General features: G+C 46.6%; 1 protein-coding gene across 1 annotated transcript in view; it reads right to left on the reverse strand.

The window, feature by feature from the left end:
* TPH2 (tryptophan hydroxylase 2) overlaps positions 1–25,890 on the reverse strand; it is a 98,612-nt gene that overhangs the window by 33,973 nt on the left and 38,749 nt on the right. The window contains exon 8 of the mRNA XM_036301652.1: positions 3,500–3,626. Coding sequence (XP_036157545.1) covers positions 3,500–3,626 — 127 coding nt within the window. The remainder of the gene's footprint in view (positions 1–3,499; positions 3,627–25,890) is intronic.

Below are 25,890 nucleotides of genomic sequence, written 5' to 3' on the forward strand. Positions count from 1 at the left end.
CATATCAGTCTTTACAAGGAAAAGGCCATTCCCAGCAATAGTCAGTGGGAGAGAGATGTGACAATGAAAGAAAAGGCAGAAAAGATGCAACATGCTGGCTTGGAAGGTGGAAGAAGAGGTCCACGAGCCAAGGAATGTGGGCAACATCCAGAAGCCAGAAAAAGCAAGGAAACAGATTCTCCCCTGGAGCCTTCAAAGGGAACACAGTCCTGCCAACACCTTGACTTCAGCCCAGTGAAAACTATATTGGAATTCTAACCTTATGAAAATGTAAAATAAACTTCTGTCATTTTAAGCCATGCATAATTGGTTACAGCAGCAACAGAAAGTGAACACAAAAGGCTACCCTGGGCTTCAGTATGGCCCTCAAAACTGGGGAGCAGGCATTCCCTGCTGAGCCCCCAAACCAGAGAGATTTCTTATTCCAGCTGAAACTATCCTTCTACTAGAGGCTTCGTGCATGAAATTCGTGCACTGGGTGGGTGTCCCTCAGCCCAGCCTACGCCCTCTCACAGTCTGGGAACCCTCAGGAGATGTCCTACTGACAGCTTAGGCCTGCTCCCCAAGGGCACAGCAGATTGGCTTGGAAGGTGGAAGCACGCCCCCCGTGGGCGGGTCCGCTGGGGGCCTTGGTCCCAGGGCAGGCGGCAGAGCATGCCTGCCTGCAAACCCCTCGCGGGAGTGGCCTTGGAGCTGGGCAGTGCCACACTCCCGCCGGGGGCCTTGCTCTCAGGGCAGGCGGCACAGCATGCCTGCCTGCAAACCCCGGCAGGAGTGGCCTCGGAGCTGGGTAGCGCAGGGTCTGGGGGCAGGCTCCAAGCCACTCAGAGCCCGCCCACAGCCCTGATGTGTGGTGTGTGTCCGCTGAGGCTGGGGGTGTGCTCTGAGCTGGTCATGACGCAGCCTTCTGAGCTGATCATGATGTCCCGACCTAATTTGCATATTTCTCTCTTATTATATAGGATTCCCCCTTTTCCTCTCTACCACTTGGCTGGCTTTTTCTCATCTTTCAAGACTCAGTACAAACTTTCTCTCCTCTGAAAAATCTTTTTCTATATAGGCTATAAAGGTCTGAAAAGTGGGGACCATGTCATGTTCTTTGTACATGTTAGTTTGAAGGATGGAATTAATTAATCATCATTTGATGGAGTGTAAAAAATAAAGAACAATCAAACTGCTTTCTTGTCACTGCTTTTAAGAAAAAAGATCACTCACTCACTAGGATCCACTTTCATTGACATTCATCAAGTCCTACCTTAGTCTTTCTCCTCCTCTCTTTACACACACACACACACACACACACACACACAACCTGGCAGTTAAATCCCAGTTCGTGGCTGTTCAGAGTCAGACAAGTAAGCAATACATTGATCCCTGATCAAAAAAAGGAGCTGTTAAAAAAAAAAAAAAAAAAAAAAAAAAAAGAGCTGTTGGAGGTCAAAGGCTGAAAGCAGAAAATTTCAAGGAAAATTTAAAAGGCAGGGAAAAAGATTCCAAAATGTGGAGTTTAAACCCAGATCCAATATTTGAGAATTAAATAACAGGACTCATGTGTGATAGTTTTTAAAATATATCCACAAACACTTTGACACTTCTTTTCCAAAAATGTGAAGCCTAATTTCCCCTCCCTGAGTGTGGGCAGGAGTGAGTCCCTTCTAATGAATATAATATGGCTGATGTGAGCAGCATAAGATCAAGTCGAAAAAGGCATTACAACTTCCTAGCCACATGACTGACACATCTTGGCCTAAGATCCCAAACCTTCAGACAATCGCAGGCCCACATCTTGACAGCAACCAGAGGAGAGACCCTGAGCCAGAACCACTCAGTTGAGCTGTTCCCAAAGTCCCAACAACAAACACAGTGAGGTAATAGATGCTCATTGTTTGAAGCCACTAAGTTTGGGGGTTATTTGTTATGCAGCAAAACAGATAGTCAATATAAATGAGATACATTCCCTAGGGCCGTGGTTGGCAGACTGCGGCTTGCGAGCCACATGCAGCTCTTTGGCCCCTTGAGTGTGGCTCTTCCACAAAATACCACGAGCGGGCGTGCACGTACAGTGCGATTGAAACTTCGTGACCCATGCGCTGAAGTCGGTATTTTGTGGAAGAGCCACACTCAAGGGGCCAAAGAGCCGCAGTTTGCCGACCACTGCCCTAGGGCAAAGATGACAAATTGAAAGGTTAAGAACCTGATTTGGTCTACAAATGTATTTTTCTCAGCTCAAAATGGTAGATTTTTTATGAGCCAAATTTTAAAAATCACTCAATTCTATTTAGAAATCTAGATTGCCAGTCTCGCTCAAAAATGTGGAGATCTGGCAACACAAAAGCCTGCATTTCCATCCGGCAGCCATGAGCGGGAAGAGGACCAGCCTTCTGCTGCAGAAGACGCATGCTCTCCCGAAGTGCACTGGAGTCCCCACTAACCCCTGTTCATGCCCACACTACACCAACCGTGTGGCTTTTGCAGTGCTGTTCCTCTTTTAGTAGAGAAGTATTTGCCAGCTCCCATATCTCTATCAAAAGTAGGAGAAAAAAGATATACTGAAAGGGCTGTGTGTCTTAAGAAGTCTAAGAAAAAACTTATTTCTTAGTGGAAGTGAAGAATATTCTTGCATGTCTAATATGCCCTACATGTGTGTCTGTATCAAATACACACAACTTAAGATCCCATTTTTTTTTCTTTCTCTTGGAGCTTTGCTCACTTAGATGACCTGACTAGTCCCTGTAGGGAAGTGAGTTTGCCAAGCTTGCTCTTTCTTAACGGGCTCTTTGAAATGGGGCTAAAATAAGTCACATGAACTTGTCAGATCTGGCTCATCAGCATCTTCAAGATAGCTGCCAATACTACACCTTCCCTCTCATATTGCATGTTTTGAGAAGAACCTTGCTGAGACCATAGCATCTATAAAAATTTTCTGGTTTTGTACATATAATAATTGTTTAGCTTGAGCTTCTAAATGCTGACTCAAATTGTGTCTGAGTGCAACCATAGCAACTAATCAAAGACATAATCCCAAGCACAACCCCTCCTTCACCATAAATGTATACATTTTACTATTATTAATATTTATAGGAAATTAACATTGAAAATGAGAGTCAGAAAGCTACAGCACACAGAGCAAGCCTGGCCCACCACCAGCTTTTGTGAATGACGTTTTCTTGGAATATAGCCATACTCGCTCATGGACATACTGTGGCTGCCTCTGCACCGTAGTGGTTGAGCTGAGTAGTTGTGACAGAGACCTTATGTATGACCTGCAAAACTAAAAGATTTACTACTTAGCCAAAGCCTGAATAAGAAGATTCGAACACAAGTATGTGGATGGTTAATAAGCACACTGCTTCAAAAGAACACAACACGGGAGAAGATAAAGTCACCATGCCCTATCCAGCATCTTTGCCTTAAAATCCATAGTTGATCACTCTAAAGCTTTCCTTACCTTACAAATGAACATAAGTAGAACAGGTTTTTAAGTTGAAAATAAACTGACCGTGGCTAGTTTCTGAACATCTTCATCTGATGCTCCCAGAGATGCCAGGCCTATTTCTTGTGAAAATTGAGCAAACTTGGGGTCCGCTAGTAGTGGAACATGTCCCAGAAGTTCATGACATGTGTCTCTGACAAGAAAAACATCACAAAGAAACGTTATGCTAGAAGCTTTAACTATCACTGGTAAAATAAGACTTAAAATCCTAAACATAACTTTGATATGTTTACTCTAATTTCTGTTAATTTCATCAATTCTAAGACTTTCATCACATTTTAGCAACTCTGAAATCCAGATGTACCTTAGAGTTAATGGCATCTTAAATTATGATATATAATATTTTTAGTAAAATATTAGCAACTACTATTTACAAGGGCTTACTTTATATCAAGCACATAAGTGTTTTATTATATATATATATATATATATATATATATATATATATATCCTATCTAATCATAGACAAAGATTGAAATTAACCGTACCTCCGCTACACTTCCCATTGGCTAATCAGCGAGATATGCAAATTAACCACCAACAAAGATGGCGGCCGGCAGCCACGCAGCTGAAGCGAGCAGGAGGCTTGCTTGCTCCAGTGATGGAGGAAGCCAAGCTTCCTCCCTGCTGCGGCCAGGCTCTGAGCTCCACTCTAAGCAACAAAGTTGCAATTATAGAAGCTAAACAAACCCCAGATACCTGCTTTCAGCAGGCTGTGGTCTCAGAGCTGGAGCGGCAACAAAGTTTCAATTATAGAAGGTAACTAAATCCCAGAATAAAAAAAAAAAAAGAAAAAAAGGAGAGGCTGGGAGCTTCAGTCGCCAGCGGGCTTGGTCAGCCTGAAAACCCTCAGCCCCTCATCCAGACTGGCCAGGCACCCCAGTGGGGACCCCCACCCTGATCTGGATCACCCTTCAGGGCAAACTAGCTGGCCCCCACCCATGCACCAGGCCTCTATCCTATATAGTAAAAGGGTAATATGTAAACTTACCCTAACAGCACAAAGACTGGGAATGACTGGTCACTATGACACACACTGACCACCAGGGGGCAGATGCTCAATGCACGAGCTGCCCTCTGGTGGTCAGTGAGCTCCCACATGGGGGAGCTCTGCTCAGCCACAAGCCAGGCTGATGGCTGCCAGTACAGCAGTGGTGATGGGAGCCTCTCCTGCCTCCTCAGCAGCGCTAAGGATGTCCAACTGCAGCTTAGGTCTTCTCCCAACTGGCAAGTGGACATCCCCCGAGGGCTGCCATGCCGCCAGAGGGATGTCTGATTGCCAGCTTAGGCCCAATCCCCCAGGGAGCAGGCCTAAGCCAGCAGGTGGTCATCCCCCGAGGGGTCCCAGACTGTGAGAGGGCACAGGCTGGGCTGAGGGACACCCCCCCCCCAGAGTGCACAAATTTTTGTGCACCGGGCCTCTAATATATATATATATTGCCAGGGGCCGTCATATCCGAAACAACCGAATGGATGACCGAACAGGCTACATGGGGCGACCAGGCCAGCAAGGGGCGCAGTTGGCGGCAATCAGGCTGGTAGGGGGGGAGAGTTGGGGGTGGCCAGGCCAGCAGGGGGGGGCAGTGAGGGACAACCAGGCTGGTGGGGGGGGGCAGTTGGGGGTGACCAGGCCGGCAGGGGGCCCAAGGTGATCAGGCAGGCAGACAGGTTAGCAGTTAGGAGCCAGCAGTCCTGGATTGTGAGAGGGATGTCCAACTGCCGGTTTACAGGATCGGGCCTAACCGGCAGTTGGACATCCCCTGAGGGGTCCCGGATTGGAGAGGGTGCAGGCTGGGCTGAGGACCACCCCTCTCCCCCGCCCCCCCACACACAAATTTCATGCACCGGGCCTCTAGTGTGTGTGTGTGTGTGTGTGTGTGTGTGTGTGTGTATGTATATATACTTAATCCTCAAGAGAAACTTAGAGGATTAAAGTAACTTATTAGTACAAGATCCTGTAGCTCAGGGGTGAGCCAACTATAGCCATAGACCAAATCTGGCCCACTGCATGTTTTTGTAAATAAAGTTTTATTAGAAAACAGTCATGTTCATTCATTTATGTATTGTCTGTGACCCCTTTTGACTAAAACAGCAGAGTTGAGTAGTTGTGACTGAGATCATATGGCCCACAAAGCCTGAAATGTTTACTAGCTAGCCCTTTACAGAAAAAAGCCTGCTGACACTTGTTATAGGTAGTGATAAAACCAAAATATGATTTTATCCAGCTTGTTATGACTTCCAAATTCTTGCTCCTAACCCTTCAGTTGCACTGCATCTCATGTTACATTTTGCCAGGCTCTGGGAAACAGCAGAGGATCATATTGTCGTCATCAAAGTGGTTTTCCCCATAGTCAATTTATCTGCCTATAACACAAGCAATTCCCTTGAGCCTGCAGAATGCAAGACCCTCCTAGCCCTCTGCTTTGGCTCACCTGAACTAAGTAATAAAAGAAGCTTAGTGCCTTGCTCATTTGCCTGAGCTTCCATTTGGAGCCAAATGACCAGGCAAAGGCAGTATGTGTCACAATTTATCAAGGCAGATGACTTGCTGAGTCATCTCCATGAATCACAGACTGTTTCCTGAAACCACACTATATTGGAACAAAGTCCCCTATGCCTCTCTGGAAATGGATCAAAAGGCAGCAATATTTTATTTTCTTTACAAAAACCAATTAGCCAGGTAGTAATTGAAAGATGTTTCCTGATTTCACCTGGGCTCCTCTGAAGTGTATCACATCAAACAGGTGCCATACTATAAATGCCAGGTGCAACCACCATATTACAAGTATAAAGTAGTGGATGGTTATGTGGTTGAAGCAAGTGAATGGTGGTCAAAGACACAAGATTGATGCCCACATAAAACAGATGGCATTACTCAATCAAAAAATCTTGTTCCCACAACTGAAACCACATCCCCACCGGCCAGCCACTTCACAGACACATCAAGTGAAAGGGCAGCCAAATGACATATGTGGACATGATACTAAAAGAAACTCCAAATTCATTCTTTGTCAACTGTGTGCCAAAAGCTTTCTTCTTGCACGTAAGCTGAATTTGTGGAGAATAATATGTGTTGTTTTTTTCTCTAATCACAATGCTTAAGGCAAAGAATTGGGGACCAAGCCTCTTGTTTTACCCATTCTATCTAATAAAAGAGAAACATGGTAATTAGCCGTACATCCGCTACCCTTCCCATTGGCTAATCAGGGTGATATGCAAATTAACTGCCAGCCAAGATGGCGGCCGGCAGCCAGGCAGCTTGAAGCTAACATGAGGCTTGCTTGCTTCAGTGACGGAGGACTCCAACATTCCCTGCCTGCTGCTGCCGGCCTCTGAGCTTGCAGTTTGAAACATAGTTACAAATATAGAAGCTAAACAAAACCCCAGAAACCTGCTTTCAGCCAGCCGGGATCTCAGAGCTGGAGTTGATACAGTGTTTCGATTATAGAACCCAAACAAACCAGATACCTGCTTTCAGCAGCAGAGGCCTCAGAGCTGGAGCCAGAGCTAAAGCTGGCCCAGAATAAAAAATAAAAAAAAGAAAGAAAGGAGCAGTTGGGAGCTTCAGTCACCCGCCAGCCTGAAAACAGCCCTCAGCCCCTCACCCAGACTGGCCAGGCACCCCAGTGGGGACCCCCACCCTGAAGGGTGTGTGACCAGCTGCAAACAGCCATCAGTCCCTCACCCAGGCTGGCCAGGCACCCCAGTGGGGACCCCCACCCTGATCCAGGACACCCTTCAGGGCAAACCAGCCATGCACCAGGTCTCTATCCAATATAGTAAAAGGGTAATATGCCTCCCGGCACCGGGATCAGCGTGACAGGGGGCAGCACCCAAACCCCCTGATCGCCCTGCAGCTCTGTGTGTGATAGGGGGTGGGGCCACAACCTCCCTATCCGCCCTGCTCTGTTCCTGACAGGGGAAGGCGCCCCAACCCCCTGATCAGCCCTGCTCTGTGCCTGATAGGGAGGGAGCTCCCCAACCCCCTGATCTCCCTGCGGCTCTGTGTGTGACAGGCTGCAGTGCCCCAACCCCCTGATCAGCCCTGCTCTGTGTGTGACAGGGTGCGGCGCCCTAACCCCCCCTCCCCCCCACGGGCCCTGCTCTGTGTGTGACGGGGTAGAGCCATAACTTCCCCATCGGTCCTGCCCTGAGTGTGAGAGTGGTGGCGCCCCAACCCCCTGATCAGCCCTGCTCTGTGGGTGATAGAGGGTGGTGCCCCAACCCCCTCCTCCCCCCATGGGCCCTGCTCTGTGTGTGATGGGGTAGAGCCATAACCTCCCCATCGGCCCTGCCCTGAGTGTGACAGTGGCAGCGCCCCAACCCCCTGATCGGCCCTGCTCTGTGGGTGACAGGGGGCGGTGCCCCAACTCCCCTATCGGCCCTACTCTGTGAGTGACAGGGGGGACCTCCTCAACCCCCTGATGGGCCCTACTCTGTGCATGACAGGGGGAAGCTCCCCAACCCCCTGATTGGCCCTGCTCTGTGCATGACAGGATACAGAGCCCCAACCCCCCTGATGGGCCCTGCTCTGTGAGTGACAGGGTATGGAGCCCCAACCCCCCTGATCGGCCCTGCTCTGTGAGTGACAGGGGGCAGTGCCCCAACCCCTTGATCGGCCCTGCTCTCTGCGTGACAGGGGGTGGTGCCGCAACCTCCCCATCCACCCTGCCTTGAGTATGACAGGGGGCGGTGCCCCAACCCCCCAATCGGCCCTATCCTGAGTGTGACTGAGGGTGGTATCGCAACCTCCCGATCCGCCCTGCTCTGTGCATGACAGGGGGCGGTGCCCCAACTCCCCAGTCAGCCCTGCTCTGAGCCCGACCAGGGGCTGCACTTAGGGATTGGGCCTGCCCTCTGCCACCCGGGAGCAGGCCTAAGCCAGCAGGTCGTTATCTCCCGAGGGGTCCCAGACTGCGAGAGGGCACAGGCCGGGCTAAGGGACCCCCCTACCCCCCTGAGTGCACAAATTTTTATGCACCAGGCTTCTAGTAAAGAAAATAAAAACAGAAAGAAATAAAAGGAAAGATAGCATATGTTGAGTTCTTACTGTGTGCTAGGTACTGTAGGAAATGTTTTCATATCGCATTATTACTTTAACCTTCACTTACAAAGAAGTCTTATTATTCCCACCTAACAAATGGGGAAGCTAAAAGTCAGTAAATGTAAGCATCTTTGCAAGGTCACTCTGTTAATAAAAGACAGAGACAAGATTTGAAATTATCTGCCTTAAAGCTATGCTCTTTCTGTTCTAACTTGTATTTGTAGAGTAAATGAGAAGGGAGGTGGGCCTTAGTTTGTGAGGAGGAGAGTTAAACCAAGTTAGTTAGCACAAGTAAAAATGTAGTCAGTATATCCAAAGTCTCTTGTACAGTGGGGCCTTGACTTACGAGTGTCCTGACTAACGAGTTTTTTGAGATGCCTGCTGTCTCTCGGCAGATTTTTTGCATTGAGTTGATAGAGTAATTTGAGTTAACGAGCTCCTTAACGAGCTCAGTCTTGGAATGAATTAAACTCGTAAGTCAAGGCCCCACTGTACAGCTATTCAGTAGTCTTCAACCCTCCCAATTACTTGAGGAGCCTTCTTAAAGATACCAGTGAATGGGTCCCACCTAACACCAATTCAGGCCGGCTCTTTGGGACCTGAGCCTCTGTATTTTGTTAAATTCTCACCCAAGGATATGTTTTTAATTGACTTTAGAGAGAAATGAATGAAGAGGAAGAGAAAGAGAAACATGGATCAGTTGCCTCCCATACACACCCCAATGGGGAATCAAACCTGCAACCTAGGTATGTGCCCTGACCGGGAATTGAACCTGCGACCTTTAGGTGTACAGGACAACACACAAACCAACTGAGCCACACCAGCCAGGGCTGAACATCTACTTTTTTTTTTTTTTTTTTAATTTTCTGGATGATAATGAGACACAGCCAGAGTGGAGACCCAATTCATAACTGATGATGCTAGGAGCTCTGCTAGCAAGCTTCAAGCAACTAGTACTTGAAATTGAAGCTGAATGTGAGTATGTACTTTTGAGCCGCCCAAATTTAATTTCACTAGAACCACATCATTAATACCGGAGAATAATGAAAGGAGGTGACAGAAAGGTCACCAGGTAGCTAATTATTCCTTTGTGTGTATTTGATTCAGTTAAATGTCTAATACTTCCAGGCTAGGAGTGGGCTCCACAGACTCACGCCTGTGATCAGTTTTTTAAAAGGTCATGCTGTCTGCACCACTGTTGGAATTAGGACCAAGTGCCCCCCCCCCACCTCGGATAAATCTGAATTCACCACTGTAAATACTAAAGCATCCCACTGATCCAGGCAGGAAAATGTGACAATAACTCCAAAATTAGACCAGATGTCAAACTCCAGGGAAATACTGATACTGGTATTAGCTCACGGTATGAATGAGCAAAGTGAGCAGAAACAAAACTAACTTTTGTGGCCAACACATATTAAATGCCTGCTGCGGGTCAGGCACAGAGCTACGTGCTCATAATGTGAGCATAGGAGACGTTGTGCCTACTGCGCTGGTGAATTCTTGATGCGGTACCGGATTTACTTTTGAGCTCGTTATGTACTTGAGGAAGCTGCTGCAGCAAGCAGCCTTCCACCTACCTACATCGTGATGGCGAACCTTTTGAGCCCGGCGTGTCAGCATTTTGAAAAACCCGAACTTAACTCTGGTGCCGTGTCACATATAGAAATTTTTTGATATTTGTAAACATAGTAAAACAAAGATTTATATTTTTGATATTTATTTTATATATTTAAATGCCATTTAACAAAGAAAAATCAACCAAAAAAATGAGTTCGCGTGTCACCTCTGACACGCGTGTCAGAGGTTCGCCATCACTGACCTAGATCCTAATGGAGTCTAAAGGTAGGAAGGAAAGTGAAAAGCTGGTGATTGGAAAGGAGAGAACAAGGGAAATACAAGAAATCCCGAGACACTAAGGAGTTAGTTCTCTGTGGTAGAAAAAGAGCTGTCGCCTGGATTTTAAGTTAGCGTGCCATTATCAGAAACCTGTAACTCACAGCCAATTTAGACATCTTTAATAGCATTACAATGGCTAGGTAATCCAACTATACCTAGAAGAGGAATTATAAACTTGAAAGAAAAGAAAAAATCATGCAATCCAGCAGTTTAAGTTCTATTGTTTCACTGAGAGTGAAAGCCTGGCCCTGGGCAGTGTGGCTCACAGTTTGTAGGAGCATCCATCCTTACACCAAAAGGTCACGAGTTCGATTCCCAGTCAGGCACATGCCTAGGTTTCAGATTCAATTCCTGGCCATGGTTTGGGAAGCAACTGATCAATGTCTCCCATATCCATGATTCTCTCTTTATCTCAGGAAAAAAAAAATGAAAGCCTGAAGCAAGATGTCTAACAGAAGCATTAATGGCACGTGAGGGGTGCCCTCTGCCCCATTAGAAGCAGAAATGATCGCTCAGGACTTCGCTACTCTGTGCCCTCTCTCAGCCCCGTGTCCAGGCAGAGACCCGGTGAAGAACTGCCGCTGGGATTCCCCAGCCAGTGGAGAGGCGGGACGTACAGGAACCAGCTTGTCCTTGAGCCAGGCTGTGAGCACCACATTTTAACACCAGAAAGAAGATGATTACCTGTTCTGACATTAGTGGAACTTTCTCAGAAAGAAACACGGGGTTATTCTCTATCCCAGTGTCTTCTGATAATTTTCGGGGTGTAGACCAAGGAAACTGCAGTGGAAAGATCTTTGATGTTAACTAATAAAAGCAACTCATTAACTTTGAGAAGCTGACATTTTCTTGAATGTCTTTGAGACTGAAGGACTTAGACGCTAGGTTGACTACAACTCTCCGGGGCTGAAAGAGGTTCCAGACTATTGGGAGCCTGAGCGGGGAGACTAAGCCTTCTCTCCAGCCTTCACCTCAGTTCAGCTCCGCTGGGCTGAATCATGCTATTTCACCCTATTTTACAAAGTGCGACAGCTTTCATGTCCTGCAGGTAAAGCAGTTCCGTGCCTCGGTTACGGCATCCACAGCTGGACCCCTGAGTGTCTAATTATGAACAGGTTTCTGATGTGAGTCCACAGCTATTGCCTTATCTCACCAGATCCTTCTTAAAAGGTCCAATTATTTGGCCATAATTGCACCTGTCAGCACATGCTGCCTCCAATCTCTACATCGGCAAACTTTTTCTCTTTTTAACTCACATTCCTTTGATGTATTTTTGCCTGAATAATGCTTGTCAGAGCCCTTTACACAATAGCGCTCTGTTCACTGAAAATGTAGGGCCTTTCAAAACTGTTAACACTATAAAACATCATGTCTCCTTTTGACAAAAAAAAAAAGAAAAGAAAAAGAGCGAAAAGCTACAGCTGATATCAGACACTAAACTTTGGCTGCTCTAAATTGGAATCTTCTCTGATAAGCCCTTCAGAAGGACGCTAAAGCCTGCTGAAATGGGCCTGCAAAGGGGCCTGGGCAAAAATGCCTCCAGGGAATCCTTAAGTCATTCTCAGAAAGTTGCCATCATTTTGCTGCATCGGGAAACAAGGGTTCTGGTTGTTAAATTCAAAATGAGCCTGGCATTTTTTCCCTCTTATCGCTTTCCAAAGCTGACTCCCCCAGCTACGAAGGATGTGTTGAACACTTCTTTCAATTCCTGCCGTAAATTAAAACCTTTAAGAAGCCATGAGTGAGCATCCAACATTGGCTGCCAATCCCAAGTCTGTGCAACTGTCTTTTTAGCCACATTTCTACAGGTTTTGTTTGTTCTAAATGACACGGAAGCCAACACGTAGCTACGTCACAAAGAGAAAAAAAGGAAGAGGGGTGCAAGGGGTGGGGTGTTCACAATGATGAAAAGAAAGAAGATGAGCTGGGAGCCAAAATAGGGTACTTTTCTCAGCTGTCACACATTTGGTGGGTAAATGCAAGTCATCTGGGATAACACACCCGGATGCATTGGAAAGGGGGTGACTTGGTTTGTTTTCACTGCACTAAGGAGATGATAACAGAAATTCATTTCGTATTGAGAAAAATTTTTTCAGTGTTTGCTTTGGAGCCGTATACAGAGATTCTTTAGCTTAGGTTTAAAATACCGCACTATATAATCCAAGCCAGTTTATAGGCAGCCCTTATGATCATTCCCTCTTTTATCCTTATCACAGTGTAGATAAACACCTATGTGACCTCTTTTTATGAATCCGAGCACCTGGATACTGCCCCGGAGAAAGTCTTATTTACTTTTTACCCTTTAGGAATTGTAAGTAAGGCCACTGATGTTACTCTTCTGCACTGTAATTCTTTTGAGACTGGCAGAAAATACTATAGTTGTCTTTTTTGAAATTTAGTTCAAGAGCATTTACTGTGTGACTATTATGGACCAGGTACTATGTTAGGAACTGAGGCTTAACAGGAAATAAGGCATTTCTGAATGTAACTCTTAGCAAAAGTCACCTTATCCTAATATATAAAAAGCCAGGGGCTGTCACGACTGAAACAACCAGACAGATGACCAAATAGCAGGCTGCGTGGGTTGACCAGGCCGGCAGGGGGATTAGTGAGGGATGACCAAATGACTGAACAGCAAGCTGCGTGGGGCAACCAGGCCAGCAGGGGGGTTAGTGAGGGACAACCAAACACTGAACAGCAAGCTGCGTGGGGCAACCAGGCTGGCGGGGGGGCGGGGGGGGGGCAGTAAGGGGTGACCAGGCCAGCAGAGGGGCAGTTGGGGGCAACCAGGCCGGCGGGGGCAGGCAGTTAGGAGTGATCAGGCTGACAGGCAGAGGCGATTAGGAGGGATAAAGCTGGCGGGGGGGCGGGGGGGGGGGTGGGCAGTTAGGGGCGACCAGGAAGGCAGACAGGAAAGCAGTTAGGAGCCAGCAGTCCAGGATTGTGAGAAGGATGTCCAACTGCTGGTGTAGGCCCAGTCCTGGGATTGGGCCTAAACTGGCAGTCGGACATCCCCCAAGGGGTCCCAGATTAGAGAGGGTGCAGGCTGGGCTGAGGGGACCCCCCCACCCCCATGCACAAATTTCATGCATGGGGCCTCTAGTGTTTCCATAACAGCTCAAACAGCAAGTCCTAACTTTCCTGACCAGTGAAAGAAAGTTTCCAGTTCTTGCAAGTACCACACACACACACACATTAAAAAAAAACAAAAAAACAAAAAACACTGCAAGGAAAACTTTCAATGTCTCTAGTTCCCTACCATCTCAGCTATTTCTTATTTCTTAAAGAAATAAGAGACTTTTAATACTTTCCCTGCCCCTCCTAAATTTCACAACATACAGGGTGTCCCCAAAAAATGTATACACACGTAATAGCTGATAGCTCAATTGATGTTTCTTTCTTTTCAGATTTAACCCACTGAAATTAATAATTATTCCAAGTGTGTATACATTTGGGGGGACACCCTGTATTAAGGAGGCAATATAACATAATGGTTAAAAGCTAATACCCTGGAGTCAGACCTAAGTCCATCCTTCCCGAGGCAAATGACTCAGAGGTGGCTGTGCAATAGGACCTCCTGCTGAGGACATGGGCACAGCATCTCCTCTATGATGGAAATATTCTGCATCTCTATCGTCCAGTATGGTAGCCACTTGGCAAAGGTGGCTACTGAGCACTTGAAAGGTGGCTAGCACTACTAAGGAACTACATTTATAGTTTTATTTCATTTTAATTAATCATTTTAAATAGCCACTTCTCTACCATAGTGTAGTGCATTCTCAACTATACAATGGAGACTGTAAGGGTCTCTATCTCCTGGAGTTCTTAAACAGTGTAGTAAGATAATGCATTAAACATAAGCTCCCAACAAGTTATATATTATTCATCATATTACATTCAATTATACTTACGCCGAAGTCTACTGTACTGCCCTAAGTTTTGCTCTTTGGGGGGATATTTTATCGCTTAAACAAGAAGCAGTAAACTTCTCTGGGAGAGAGGTCATGCCATGTTCATCTTGTGGTTCCCAGTGCTCAGAAAAGCCTGGCACATCATAGATGCCCAAGGGCTACATTTTGAACTCAACTGAATAGAGCAGTGATGGCAGGGTTCTGCTGCTCCCTATAGAGGTAAAGTGAAACCCAACTATAGTGTTCCTAACTCTCAGTGTCTCACAGGGCTTTGGACTCTACCTTGGTTTTGCCATCTCCTAGTTGTGTGACCACAAGGAAAACACCTGACTTCTTTGAACTTTGGAGTTGCCATCTGTAAAATGGTGACAGTCCCACTGAACAGACAGACGTGCGTGGGAAACATCAGGTCCCCTTTTCCTTCTCCCTTGTGGTGGCTCCTGTGCCTGTCAATAGATGTCATTCTCTACACAGTAGTGAAGGGGATGAACTGTGGCTACCGCTTCCTTGCCTAAAAAAGAAATTCAATCATTCTGAATTGCTTCTTCTGAACTTGCAGTTTAAAAATGCAAATATTCCTGCCCTAGCCGGTTTGGCTCAGTGGATAGAGCATCGGCCTGCAGACAAAAGGTCCCGGGTTCAATTCCAGTCAAGGCTACGTACTTCGGTTGTAGGCTCCTCCCCAGCCCAGGCCCTGGTTGGGGTGTATGCAGGAGGCAAACTAATCTGTTTCTCTCACATCAATATTTCTCTCTGTCTTTTCCTCTCTCTTCCACTCTCTCTAAAAATCAATGGGAAAATATCCTCGGGTGAGGGGTTTTTTTTAATGCAAATATTCCTGAAAATATGTCTCCCAGGTCATCTCCGTCTCCCACATCTGAAGGTACATAAGTGAGCTCCTCCCCCACAGCATAACACTGAGGGACTGTGAATTATGACGTAGGTGTGGGTGCTCACGAGAGCTAATTTTGGATTACAGGCATCACACAAGGAAGGCAAATCTTTGGAACAGCGGGAAAAAGGAAACCTGCTTTGAATCTGTCAAGAAATAAAAATTTTAAACATTATTTGAAAGCTTTATCCCAAGCCACTACCAATTACAGTCCTAAAAGAACAAAAACAGGACTCCAGCAGGCACGTAGGGCACAAATTTGGTTTGAAAAAAAGGCATAGGTTTTTAAAAATGTATAGAGTGTTTGTTTTGTTTTGTTTTTATAGAATGTCCATTGTTAGATTGCTTGGAGCTCTTGAGACAAACATCTCTGTAAAAAGTATTGTTTTTGCTTTTAGGCACTTGGCAAAACTAGACACGATGTTATGACTGAAAACGGGAGTCCAGGGCTAGGAACGTGGATGAGGATGTAACTGAGGATGCACTGGAATTTCTGAGGCACATCAGCCTCCACATGAATTTAGGTGCCAAGTAAGAGTGGACCTACTTGGCATTAATCCAAAGCTTTTCCTCTCCAAAGATCAAAGCGTTCTTTCATCATCTCTCTCGCTGGGAGGCTAAGTGATTTGCTGCCAGTCATACAGAGAGCTGATAGAGGGGCCTGGGTCTGGGGGCATGAAGTCGTAGGTCCTTCTGCCCAAGGACAAGGAGACAGCAGCCTCCCCTCGGCGTTACTACATGGTAGTGACACACTTGCCCCTCCTTCTTCCCCGTGAAACAGGAGATGCCCCCTCTTTGTAAATGGGGCAAGTTAACAGGGCCTGTGAAGGTCAAAGGAGAGAGTATGCTTCTAACAAGACGAGTAGTTGGACCAAAGACTGGACAGGGCAGCATAGCACTAGACCACCCCATGGGAACAGGCAGTATTTGGGGTTCTGGCAAGGCAGGGCCACTTAAATTAAAGTAAGAAAGTGTCACTTTACTATCTTATACAGAATTGGTAATTAGAAAGCCAAGAAAGGAGCTATTCAGCTTCAGCACACCTAGAAGTTTAGAGTTTTTCTGTTTAGTACTACTCTGTCACATATATTAGTGCTTATTCCCACAGATGTGGTCACTACCTCCTAAGTTCAAATCCTGACTTTGTCACTTACCAGCTGTGTGACCTTGGGCAAGTTACTTAACTTTTCTTATGGTTTCCTCATCCATAAACAATAATATTATCCACAATAATAATAGTAACAATTAAAATGGTTGTTATATTGAGTTCATCCACATATAGCACTTAAAATAGTGCCTAGCACATAATAGTTGATATATGCCTGTTTATTATTAACTAGAGGCCTGGTGCACAAAAATTTGTGCACTCGTGGGGGGAAGGGGGGGTCCCTCAGCCCGGCCTGTGCCCTCTTGCAGTCTGGGACCCCTCGGGAGATAACGACCTGCTGGCTTAGGCCTGCTCCCGGGTGGCAGAGGGCAGGCCCAATCCCTAGGTGCAGCCCCTGGTCGGGCTCAGAGCAGGGCCGATTGGGGAGTTGGGGCGCCGCCCCGTCATGCACAGAGCAGGGCAGATTGGGAGGTTGTGATGCCACCCTCAGTCACGCTCAGGGTAGGGCCAATTGGGGGGTTGGGGCACCGTCCCCTGTCACACTCAAGGCAGGGTCGATGGGGAGGTTGCAGCGCCACCCCCTGTCATGCACAGAGCAGGGCCAATCAGGGGGTTGGGACGCTGCCCCCATCACACACAGAGCAGGGCCCATCAGGGGGTTGGGGTGCCGCCCCCATCACCCACAGAGCAGGGCTGATCAGGGGGTTGGGGCACCTCCACTCTCACACTCAGGGCAGGGCTGATGGAGAGGTTATGGCTCTACCCCATCACACACAGAGCCGGGCCCGTGGGGGGGTGGGGGGGCTGGGGAGCTCCCCCCTGTCAGGCACAGAGCAGGGCTGCTCAGGGGGTTGGGGCCCCGCCCCCTGTCACACACAGAGCCGCAGGGCGATCAGGGGGTTTGGGCGCTGCCCCCTGTCACGCTGATCCCGGTGCCGGGAGGCATATTACCCTTTTACTATATAGGGTAGAGGCCTGGTGCATGGGTGGGGCCGGCTGGTTTGTCCTGAAGGGTGTCCTGGATCAGGGTGGGGGTCCCCACAGGGGTGCCTGGCCAGCCTGGGTGAGGGGATGATGGCTGTTTGCAGCTGGTCACACACCCTTCAGGGTGGGGGTCCCCACTGGGGTGCCTGGCCAGCCTGGGTGAGGGGCTGAGGGCTGTTTTCAGGCTGGGAGTGACTGAAGTTCCCAACCGCTCCTTTTTTCTTTTTTTTTTTTTTTATTCTGGGCAGCTTTACCTTGAGGCTTGGCTCCAGCTCTTAGGCCTCCGGTGCTGAAAGTAGGTTTCTGGCCTTTGCTTACAATGTTGCAAATCTGCTGGCTGAAGTCCGGCAGTATTTGTTACAATGTTTCTTAAACTGCCCGCTCAGAGGCCTACAGCCGCAGGCGGGGAACGTTGGTTTCCTCCATCACTGAGGCAAGCAAGCCTCATGTTAGTTTCAAGCTGCCTGGCTGCCGGCCGCCATCTTGGCTGACAGTTAATTTGCATATCTCGCTGATTAGCCAATGAAAAGGGTAGCGGTCGTATGCCAATTACCATGTTTCTCTTTTATTAGTGTAGATAGTAAAAAATATATATTGCTGCCTGGCCGGCGTGACTGAGGTTGAGCGGCAGGAGGTCATGAACCAGGAGGCTATGGTTTGATTCCTGGTAGGAGCACATGCCTGGTTTGCAGGCCGGATCCCCAGTGTGGGGAGTGCAGGAGGCAGCCAATCGATGATTCTCTCTCATCATTGATGTTTCTATCTCTCTCTCCCTCTCCCTTCCCCTCTGAAATCAATAAAAACATATTGCTGCTGCTGCTGTTGTTAAAATTATCTAATTTAAAAGACAGAAGAGATGACAGTATTTTTAGGCCTTAGGGCTTTAAACATCTTAACTGACCCTGGGTGTAGCCCCAACCAAACTTCTCCTGGGGGAGAAGATGGCTGTGATGCTGGGGTTATGAGTTTTGGGCTAAAATGCAGGAAAGAGAGGCCAGATGGGATCGGCTTTTAGGGAACATGCCATTTTCTGAGAATCGTGGTAGGAATGCTGCTTGCAATCCTGAGCAGCAACAATGAACGTAGTGCTGTGGAGGGAACCAGTTGGCTGGGCAGGAAGCTTGGCTCAGGCTGGGGTGCCCCACGGGAAAAAGCAGGTTTAAGCTGAACAGAGCTCCTAGGAATGAAGGTTAAAGTCTACGAAGCTCTGGCTTATCTTCCCGGCTCTGCAGTAAGACCTTGCCCAGCCTTGACCTCAGCCAGCCAGGCCTGATTCTAAAAACACCCAGGACAGCCAGGGCTTAAATCAGACAAGTTCACAGACCCAGTCTCTCAGATGTCAACACGCAGGGAAAGTTGAGAAAGGAAAGATCCTATGTTTTCCTCTCATTACAGACCTAGTGAGAGGCATCTGTTCGATCAACAGAGGAGCAGCTAACCCTTACAAATGTGAAAGCCTGCTGATATTGTTACTTAACAAATGAGGACTAAGGTCTGAGCCGCAAGAAAAGGAAGGAAATGGCACCGCCTGCCAGTTTTAGGGAGGGTTCTGTTCTAATGAGCAGGGCTAGGCGTAAAGCTCGTCTAATTTATTTCAAAAAGAGATGAACAATAGTGTCAGAAATAATTCACTTTTCTTTTTCTTGTAAAATTGAAACATGGTGGCAATTATAAGAAAAAGCACCTGACTGCAAAACCTTTTTTAAATTTTAAAAGTTATATTTAATAAAGTAACATTAATTGCCCTAAAAACGCTAACTGCAGCAAGAAAGGTTTTCCTTGATGCAAAGGCATTTAGTTGCACTGTGCAATAAACATTGCAATATTAGTCACTAGTATCCTGAGTTATTTCCTAAGGGTGGACGTTTACTCTTCGGTTTGAAAAGTGACCCACCAGGAATGAGCAGGCGACACGCCCACAACAGACAGGCTAAATAACCAGGCGTCCCAATGCAGCCTCGAATCTAGAACTCCTCAATGAAGTAAGTTTATGCTATGTTGAGCCAAGTACATTAGTATTTTTGTTACTAGTATGTTAAGCTCAACATCTGATATGTAAACTGGAATAAATATTTTAAAATGTTTTCATTCAAGCATTTTTCAAAGGGATTTCTGGTGCAAAATTGCAATAGCTCTTTTGGAAAGACAAATATTGTACTGACTCAACCTCAGAGAATTGATGTCAAAAAGCATATTTTATATTTAAATTCCCAGTTGCTTCTCCCTGAACAATGGACGAGGGGTAAAGGGTTGTGCTATGGATGTATATTTCAACACTGCCTTGGGCAATGTTTTATGTTCCAAGGGGCACCAGCAGAGAATCATAGGCATCTGGTAACCTCTGGTCTCCTACCAGAAATCTAGATCAGAGTGGGTTTGACCTGTATTGAAGAGAACAAGGCTGGAGTTTCCTACATATATATAGAAGTAATATGTTAGAAAATAGGGTCTTCTTGTCCTACCCCCTTCATTTCTGAGACCTCAGTCAGTCCATTAAGCTTTAAAGGAAAGCATGAAATTTGGCCCTAGGAAAATATGGTTTCATTAAACTGTGTTTCTAATTAAAGAGCTGCATTGCTAAGATACCACTGACCATCAGGACTCCAGTTATAATTGCAAAGAGTATACCCAAGTACGTGTGCGCAATGAACATTCAGTTGGCAACTATTTAACATCCACCTCACACAAAACACAAGTCTGTAGAAACCACAAAGATGAGAGCCCACAGATCCCCTAGAAGGAAGTGCCATAGGAAGAAAAGGCAAATGAACCAAGGCAGAGAGCTAGGAAGAGTAGGTTAAATAGAGCATCTGAAATTCAAAGCGCCCCCCTGAGGACCAGAGCCTGGTGTTAGAGACCAGACCAGGCCCCAACAGACCAGGGAGTGAGAGAAAGAGCCCAGCCTACCACTTGCTTTTCTCTTCCCAGGGTGCCCAAAACTTTCCTAAACTGAAGCATCACCACCCTCCAGCAAGAAGCTTCTACAGACAAATGAGGACATGTTCCCAAATGTCTGATCCACTCTCCTCCCTGACGGAGGAGCACCCACCCATGTCAGACACAGACAGCACATCCATCCACATGACAGTCCTGTAGGGATGTTGGGCAGAAGTTGCCAATCTCGTAGAATTACCTCATGACACAGTATTTTGAATAGTTCAAATATAATTTAGATCGTGTCACAGAGTGGCATTGGTTTTAAAGGTAAGGCAATGAGCTTCCCTGCCTTTCAGGTGAAATCATATTCAAGGTTAGTTACCCAAAAGAGAAGAAAATGTACATTTTTTAGCACCATGTGAGGTGTGATTGGGGGCTTTCTTTTTTCTTTACCTCCCTCCCTCTCTCCTTCTCTTTCTCTCATCTTAATAAGAGGAGGTGGGGGAAATCTTCCCGTTGCTTTTCCCAACTCTTCTTCAGCTTCACAATGAATAACAACTTTTTCATCCTGAAACTAACTTTATCCCAAAAACAAAACAGATGAGAAAAACAGGTTTCCCATTGCTGGGCGTGATTTGGAAAGAAGGCTATTCTCCAAGTAGTGGTCCAATAGCTTCAACTGGCATCTACATTTCCACCATTAGAGGTTCATGATTTTGCCCGAAGACACTGAAGTGCAAAAGTGCCTTATTCATAGAGGGATGGCCAGCATCGATCCCTGAAGTTAGAGTAAAGTTGTTGGGGTGAGTGGAGGACACTCACCAATAGAGGGCTGTAGCCCTCCAGAAAGAGGCCCGACTGCCACAGAGTGTGTCCCCAGGACTCCCCACGCTCCCTCACTCCACAGATTTCAGGGGGATCTGGGATCTGAGGATATCTCGAACCTGGCACATCCAGTGGTGGTGCTGCTCATGGCTCCAGCCCACGTCAGACTCAGCTTTTACTTGTTTCTGTATTGCCTTTGCCAGCTGGCCTTGAGCTAATGATGCCTTAGGAAGGAGACTGACGCATGAACAATCACCATGCAGTGTTGTAAGCACTGAAATAGAAGTAAAGCCAAGTGCCACAGGAATATCTAACTCTGCCTACAAAAGTCTTCACAGAGAAGGTTGAGGCTGCGCTTTAATCCTAGAGAATGAAAGGATTTTACCAGAGCATTCAAGCAGAAGGAGCCACCTGTTCGAGGGATGGAGGCATGAATCAGCAGGCTCATGGGGATGTTGAGAAGTCAGTGTGGCGGGAGCATAAGATTTAGAAGAGGCAGAAAGAAAAGCAGAAGACATGGTTTAATGAGATCAGATGTTTTCCCTGTATTAACAGGGAACCAACAGGGTTAAACAAGGGAAAGCTACATTCAGATTTGTGTTTTAGAAGGAAACAATGTCTAGAGATTGCTTCTAAGAGGAAGAAGTGTAATAATCAGCAGACAGCGCAGCAGTGTTAATGTGACCTGTCAGATTTTTTCTTCTAGAACAGTGGTTCTCACTGGGAGCCATGTTGACCCCCAGGGGACATTAGGCAATATCTGGAGACATTTTTGGTTGTCATATCTGCAGGACATCTAGTGGGTAGAAGCCAGGGATGCTGGCAAATATCCTAGGACAGCTCCCCACAGCAAAGAATTGTCTGGCCCAAAATATCAATCGTGCCGAGGTTGGGAAACCATGTCCTAAGGGAAGATGAGGAGGCCAGAGAATGCAATATGGCACAACAAGGCAAAAAGGAAGCCAGGAGATAATGGGGCTTCTCAAACTTTTGCTCTGCCACTACCCACATGCTGGGTGATGCTCACACACCCATACACCTAGGAACTCCAGATCCTTCCCTCTCATTCCACTGAGTGAGAGGGATGCTATTATTGGAATAACCTTGAATTTGACCCAATTGATTTTTTAAAGGAAATCATTTGCAAATTTCAATACTCAATTAGTGACAAAGTTGCTTGTGATCACAGCTGATCAAAGCCTGCAGCTATGCAACAGCCAAGTGCAGAATCACCGCCTCGGGTGCTGCTTAGAGAGAGAAAGAGCAAGAGGGTGTCCCTACTTCCACCAGCAGCAGCACCTTCAATCCAGGGAGAAGCACACAGAAAGCCCCTCCTCCCACCAAGAAAAGCAGGAGTCCCTGACTCTCCAGGACTTCCTCTATTGTCCTCCAGGCCAGAAAACTTTCCCCCAGGAAACAATCCAACCTGGCATCATTTCTGAAATTCAAGTCCCATTCTCTGGCCAGATTGAGAGAATCCAGAGTCTAAAATGCAAACGCAGGCCAAAGACACGTTTAAAACCCAACGTGTGTGGAAAGCTATGACACCAAAATGCATTCTACACAGACTGAACAGGAAAAGGAAAAATTCCTTTTTCAGATAATGTCTTTTGTTGCTTTCACTCTCCTTTCTACCTGCGTCTCCAAGGGTCAACTTTGTCTCATTAGCGCTGCCTCCACGGCAACAGCTCGGCAACTGAAGGCAGTTGTTTGGAAGCTGAGTACAAGCACCGAAGGCATTAGCCAAGCTGCACTTCACAAATTGGAGAATCTGCCCTCTTGTTGGTTTTCAATCGAGGAAATGGGATTTCATTGCAGAACAATGCCTGTGGAAGTGCTTGGGCAGGAAACGGCGCTTCCAGTATACTGTCCCATCGATGCAAACTGTGGCTGGTGAGGCACTTAGGACTTTGCAACACGTAAGGATTCAAGGGATCGGTACTGAGGATTCTGTCTGCGTAGTGTGTTTCTGGAAGGATGCACTGGCAACTGGTGGCAGCTACTCTGGGGAGCAGCAAGTGGGTGTCGAGGGGGCAGAGGAGAGAAAGAAACTGTGTTCACAGTGTGTATATACCCTTTTGTAGCTTTGAATTCTGAATCATCTACATGGGTTACCTATTCATAAAATAATAATGTTTTTTAAAGAATGGTATTTGAGCCCACCAATTCCAAAAAACAGCCCTAATTTAGCAAATCCCAAAACTCTGCTCATCTGTGTCATAGTAGGAGTCAGGGAAGAGGAAAACACTCAAATCTATAGTGAGCGCTTTAAATTTACTTCTGAATTTCAACCAGTATTTCCAGCTGCCAGAAGCTTCTCAGAACATCTGGAGGGCAGCTCAAAAACAACATGCCCCAATCCCACTTCCTCCTTTCCCTCTTCCTTCCCTCTTCCCTCCAAGTAGGATCCTCCTCCAATATTCTCAGTCACTATTAGCAATAACTACCCATTTAGCTTCCCAATCCAAAAACTTTAGCATTACCTTAGGGACCCTCCCCTCTCCTCACCCCTATTACAGTCACCCAATATTGTTCATTCCATCTCAGTGATTCTTTGCACACAGGTGCCCTCTTGTCCTACCTCACTGACCCTTTCTAGTTCAACACCTTATAAACTAGATCCTTTCAGTGGCATGTGAGTTCCCTGTCTGTTTTTCCATCCAGTTCATTCTCCACACTTCCCTCTCCACAACCCCCACCGCCCCCCCACACACACACCACCACCACCACCACCGCCCCATTCTTCTCACACAAGATTATCCAATCATGCCTAAGAACCTTGGATAGCTCCCTCCTGTCTACATAATTAAACCCAAAGGGCCTAGTTTGACAAATGACCATTTACACTGAGGCCTGAAGAAACATTTTGTCCCTCATACATAACCTGTGATCTGGCCTCTCTGGTCTAATGAGCCTCGATCATTCACGCCTCTGCGTGCCTTTACAACTTCGCACTTACTGTTTCCTTGACTTGAAAGTTTTCCCTTACCTTCACACCCTGCCTTGTCCAAAAAAGAATTTCCTATCTTCCTTTCCAGATCCCCCACCCCCCACTCAGTTTATACCTCTTGTGAAAAGCCTTTCGGGACTGCTCTCTCCTCTGCGCTCCTCTAAGACTTTGTACACAGCCCATTATAGCCCTCGCCACACTCTCTTATAATTATTTATGCTTCTATCTCCTCTGCCAGAATGTGGGCTGCTTTAAAAAACACCTGCTATATTTTATTCATCGCTGAATCCACTGCACCTCCCTGCTAGCATTGCACATAAATGTTTGCTGAATGAATTGGCTAAAAGTACTTCAATAAAAATGTAACACATTATCCCAAAATTTTATAGACCTCTGTGGCTAAAATCTCATTTCTTTGCCCTCTCACTCCGCACACAGACCAATTGGCACGCTATCACTGGTCTCAGGAGGGCCAGGTATTCAAAGGGAACTAACAAAGTGCCTACTATTTGTAAACAGGGCCATTTGTAAACCCTCTGGGCTAGATTTAGAGATTGCCTTTCCAACTCTGACAACACTCCTTTGAGCCCTCACTCCACTCTAAGAAGCATTTCTTTTCCAAGTGTCTGGAGTCCTATACGTAACCTTTGTTTACCCTGAAAACACTTTCAGGGAAGCTGAAAGGAGCTTAAAAAAAAAACAATGTAGACTCTGTAGGGACCCACCTGGTCAGTGAGCTCCATGCCCACCTAAAAGGAGGAGGGGACTTCGCAGGCTCAACTCCAATCTCTGCCCACTCGCTCCACCATCAGCTACTTAACTGCTTAAACCTCCAAGGGCTCTCTGCTCCCAGTGAGACCATGGCAGCCCGTTAATCACAAGATTATTGAAGTAAAACAGCATCATAAGTAAAGTGACAACCCCAGTGGCCTGAACAACAGTGGTCGTTTGGGTTCCTGGCCCCAATCCCAACATTGGAGAGGGGCCACTCCCGCAAACAAGGAGCAATTCTCAGACACCAGCTGGGTGTCCTACAACTTAACTCCATGCTGACACTATCTACCCAGAGTCAGCATTGGGTTCCACAGGGTAAAGGCTCAGTCCTACAAGCCTGCCCTCCCCACCCACTTCAGACCCCAGGTACACAAGTCCAGGTTGTCGCTGGTGCTCTAGCCCAACCTGCTTTAGGTTGGAGGCTCCAATAACCACTGCCTTGGGCCTCAGACACCAGGTATTGTTACCTATGTTTCTGACTGACTGGCTATAAACCAGAAATTTCCTTGAACTCCTCCTCAGGTTCGATTAATTTGCTAGAAAAGCTCACAGAACTCAGAGAAACATTTTATTTACTAGATTACTGGTATATTATCTTTTAAAATATGATAAAACATACAGATGAGCATCCAGTTGAAGCAACATGTGGGGCATGTATGTGGGTGGGGTGAAGAGCTTCCCAAAAGCTCTCTGAACACCATCCTGTTGGGTTAGTACACAGGTATGACCGGTTAAATCAGTGGCCATTGGCAACAGAGTCGACCTCCAAACCCTCTTCACTCCCAGAGGCCAGGAGAGGGGTCTTAAAGTTCCAACCCTCCAATCAGGGTTGGTTCCCCTGACAACCAGCTTACTTTGTTAGATGACCTAAGGGTTTTCCAAAAGCTACCTCATGAATATAACACGTGACATTCTCTCTCTCACCAAGGAAATTTTCAAAGGTTTTAGAAGCTCTGTACTAGAAATGGGGGCAAAGGCCAAATATGCATTTCTTATTATAAATCACATTATTACAAATGGGTAACAAATTAGATTAAAATTAGGATGAGGCACTCATTTGAATGGAGCACAGGGAGGCAGTGACCGCTCCCAACCTCAGTCTTTGCTTTTGCTCTTCTCTCTCCATCTGGAAC

Source organism: Myotis myotis, unplaced genomic scaffold (assembly GCF_014108235.1).
Source record: "Myotis myotis isolate mMyoMyo1 unplaced genomic scaffold, mMyoMyo1.p scaffold_m19_p_3, whole genome shotgun sequence".
In the NCBI taxonomy this organism is placed as follows: domain Eukaryota; kingdom Metazoa; phylum Chordata; class Mammalia; order Chiroptera; family Vespertilionidae; genus Myotis; species Myotis myotis.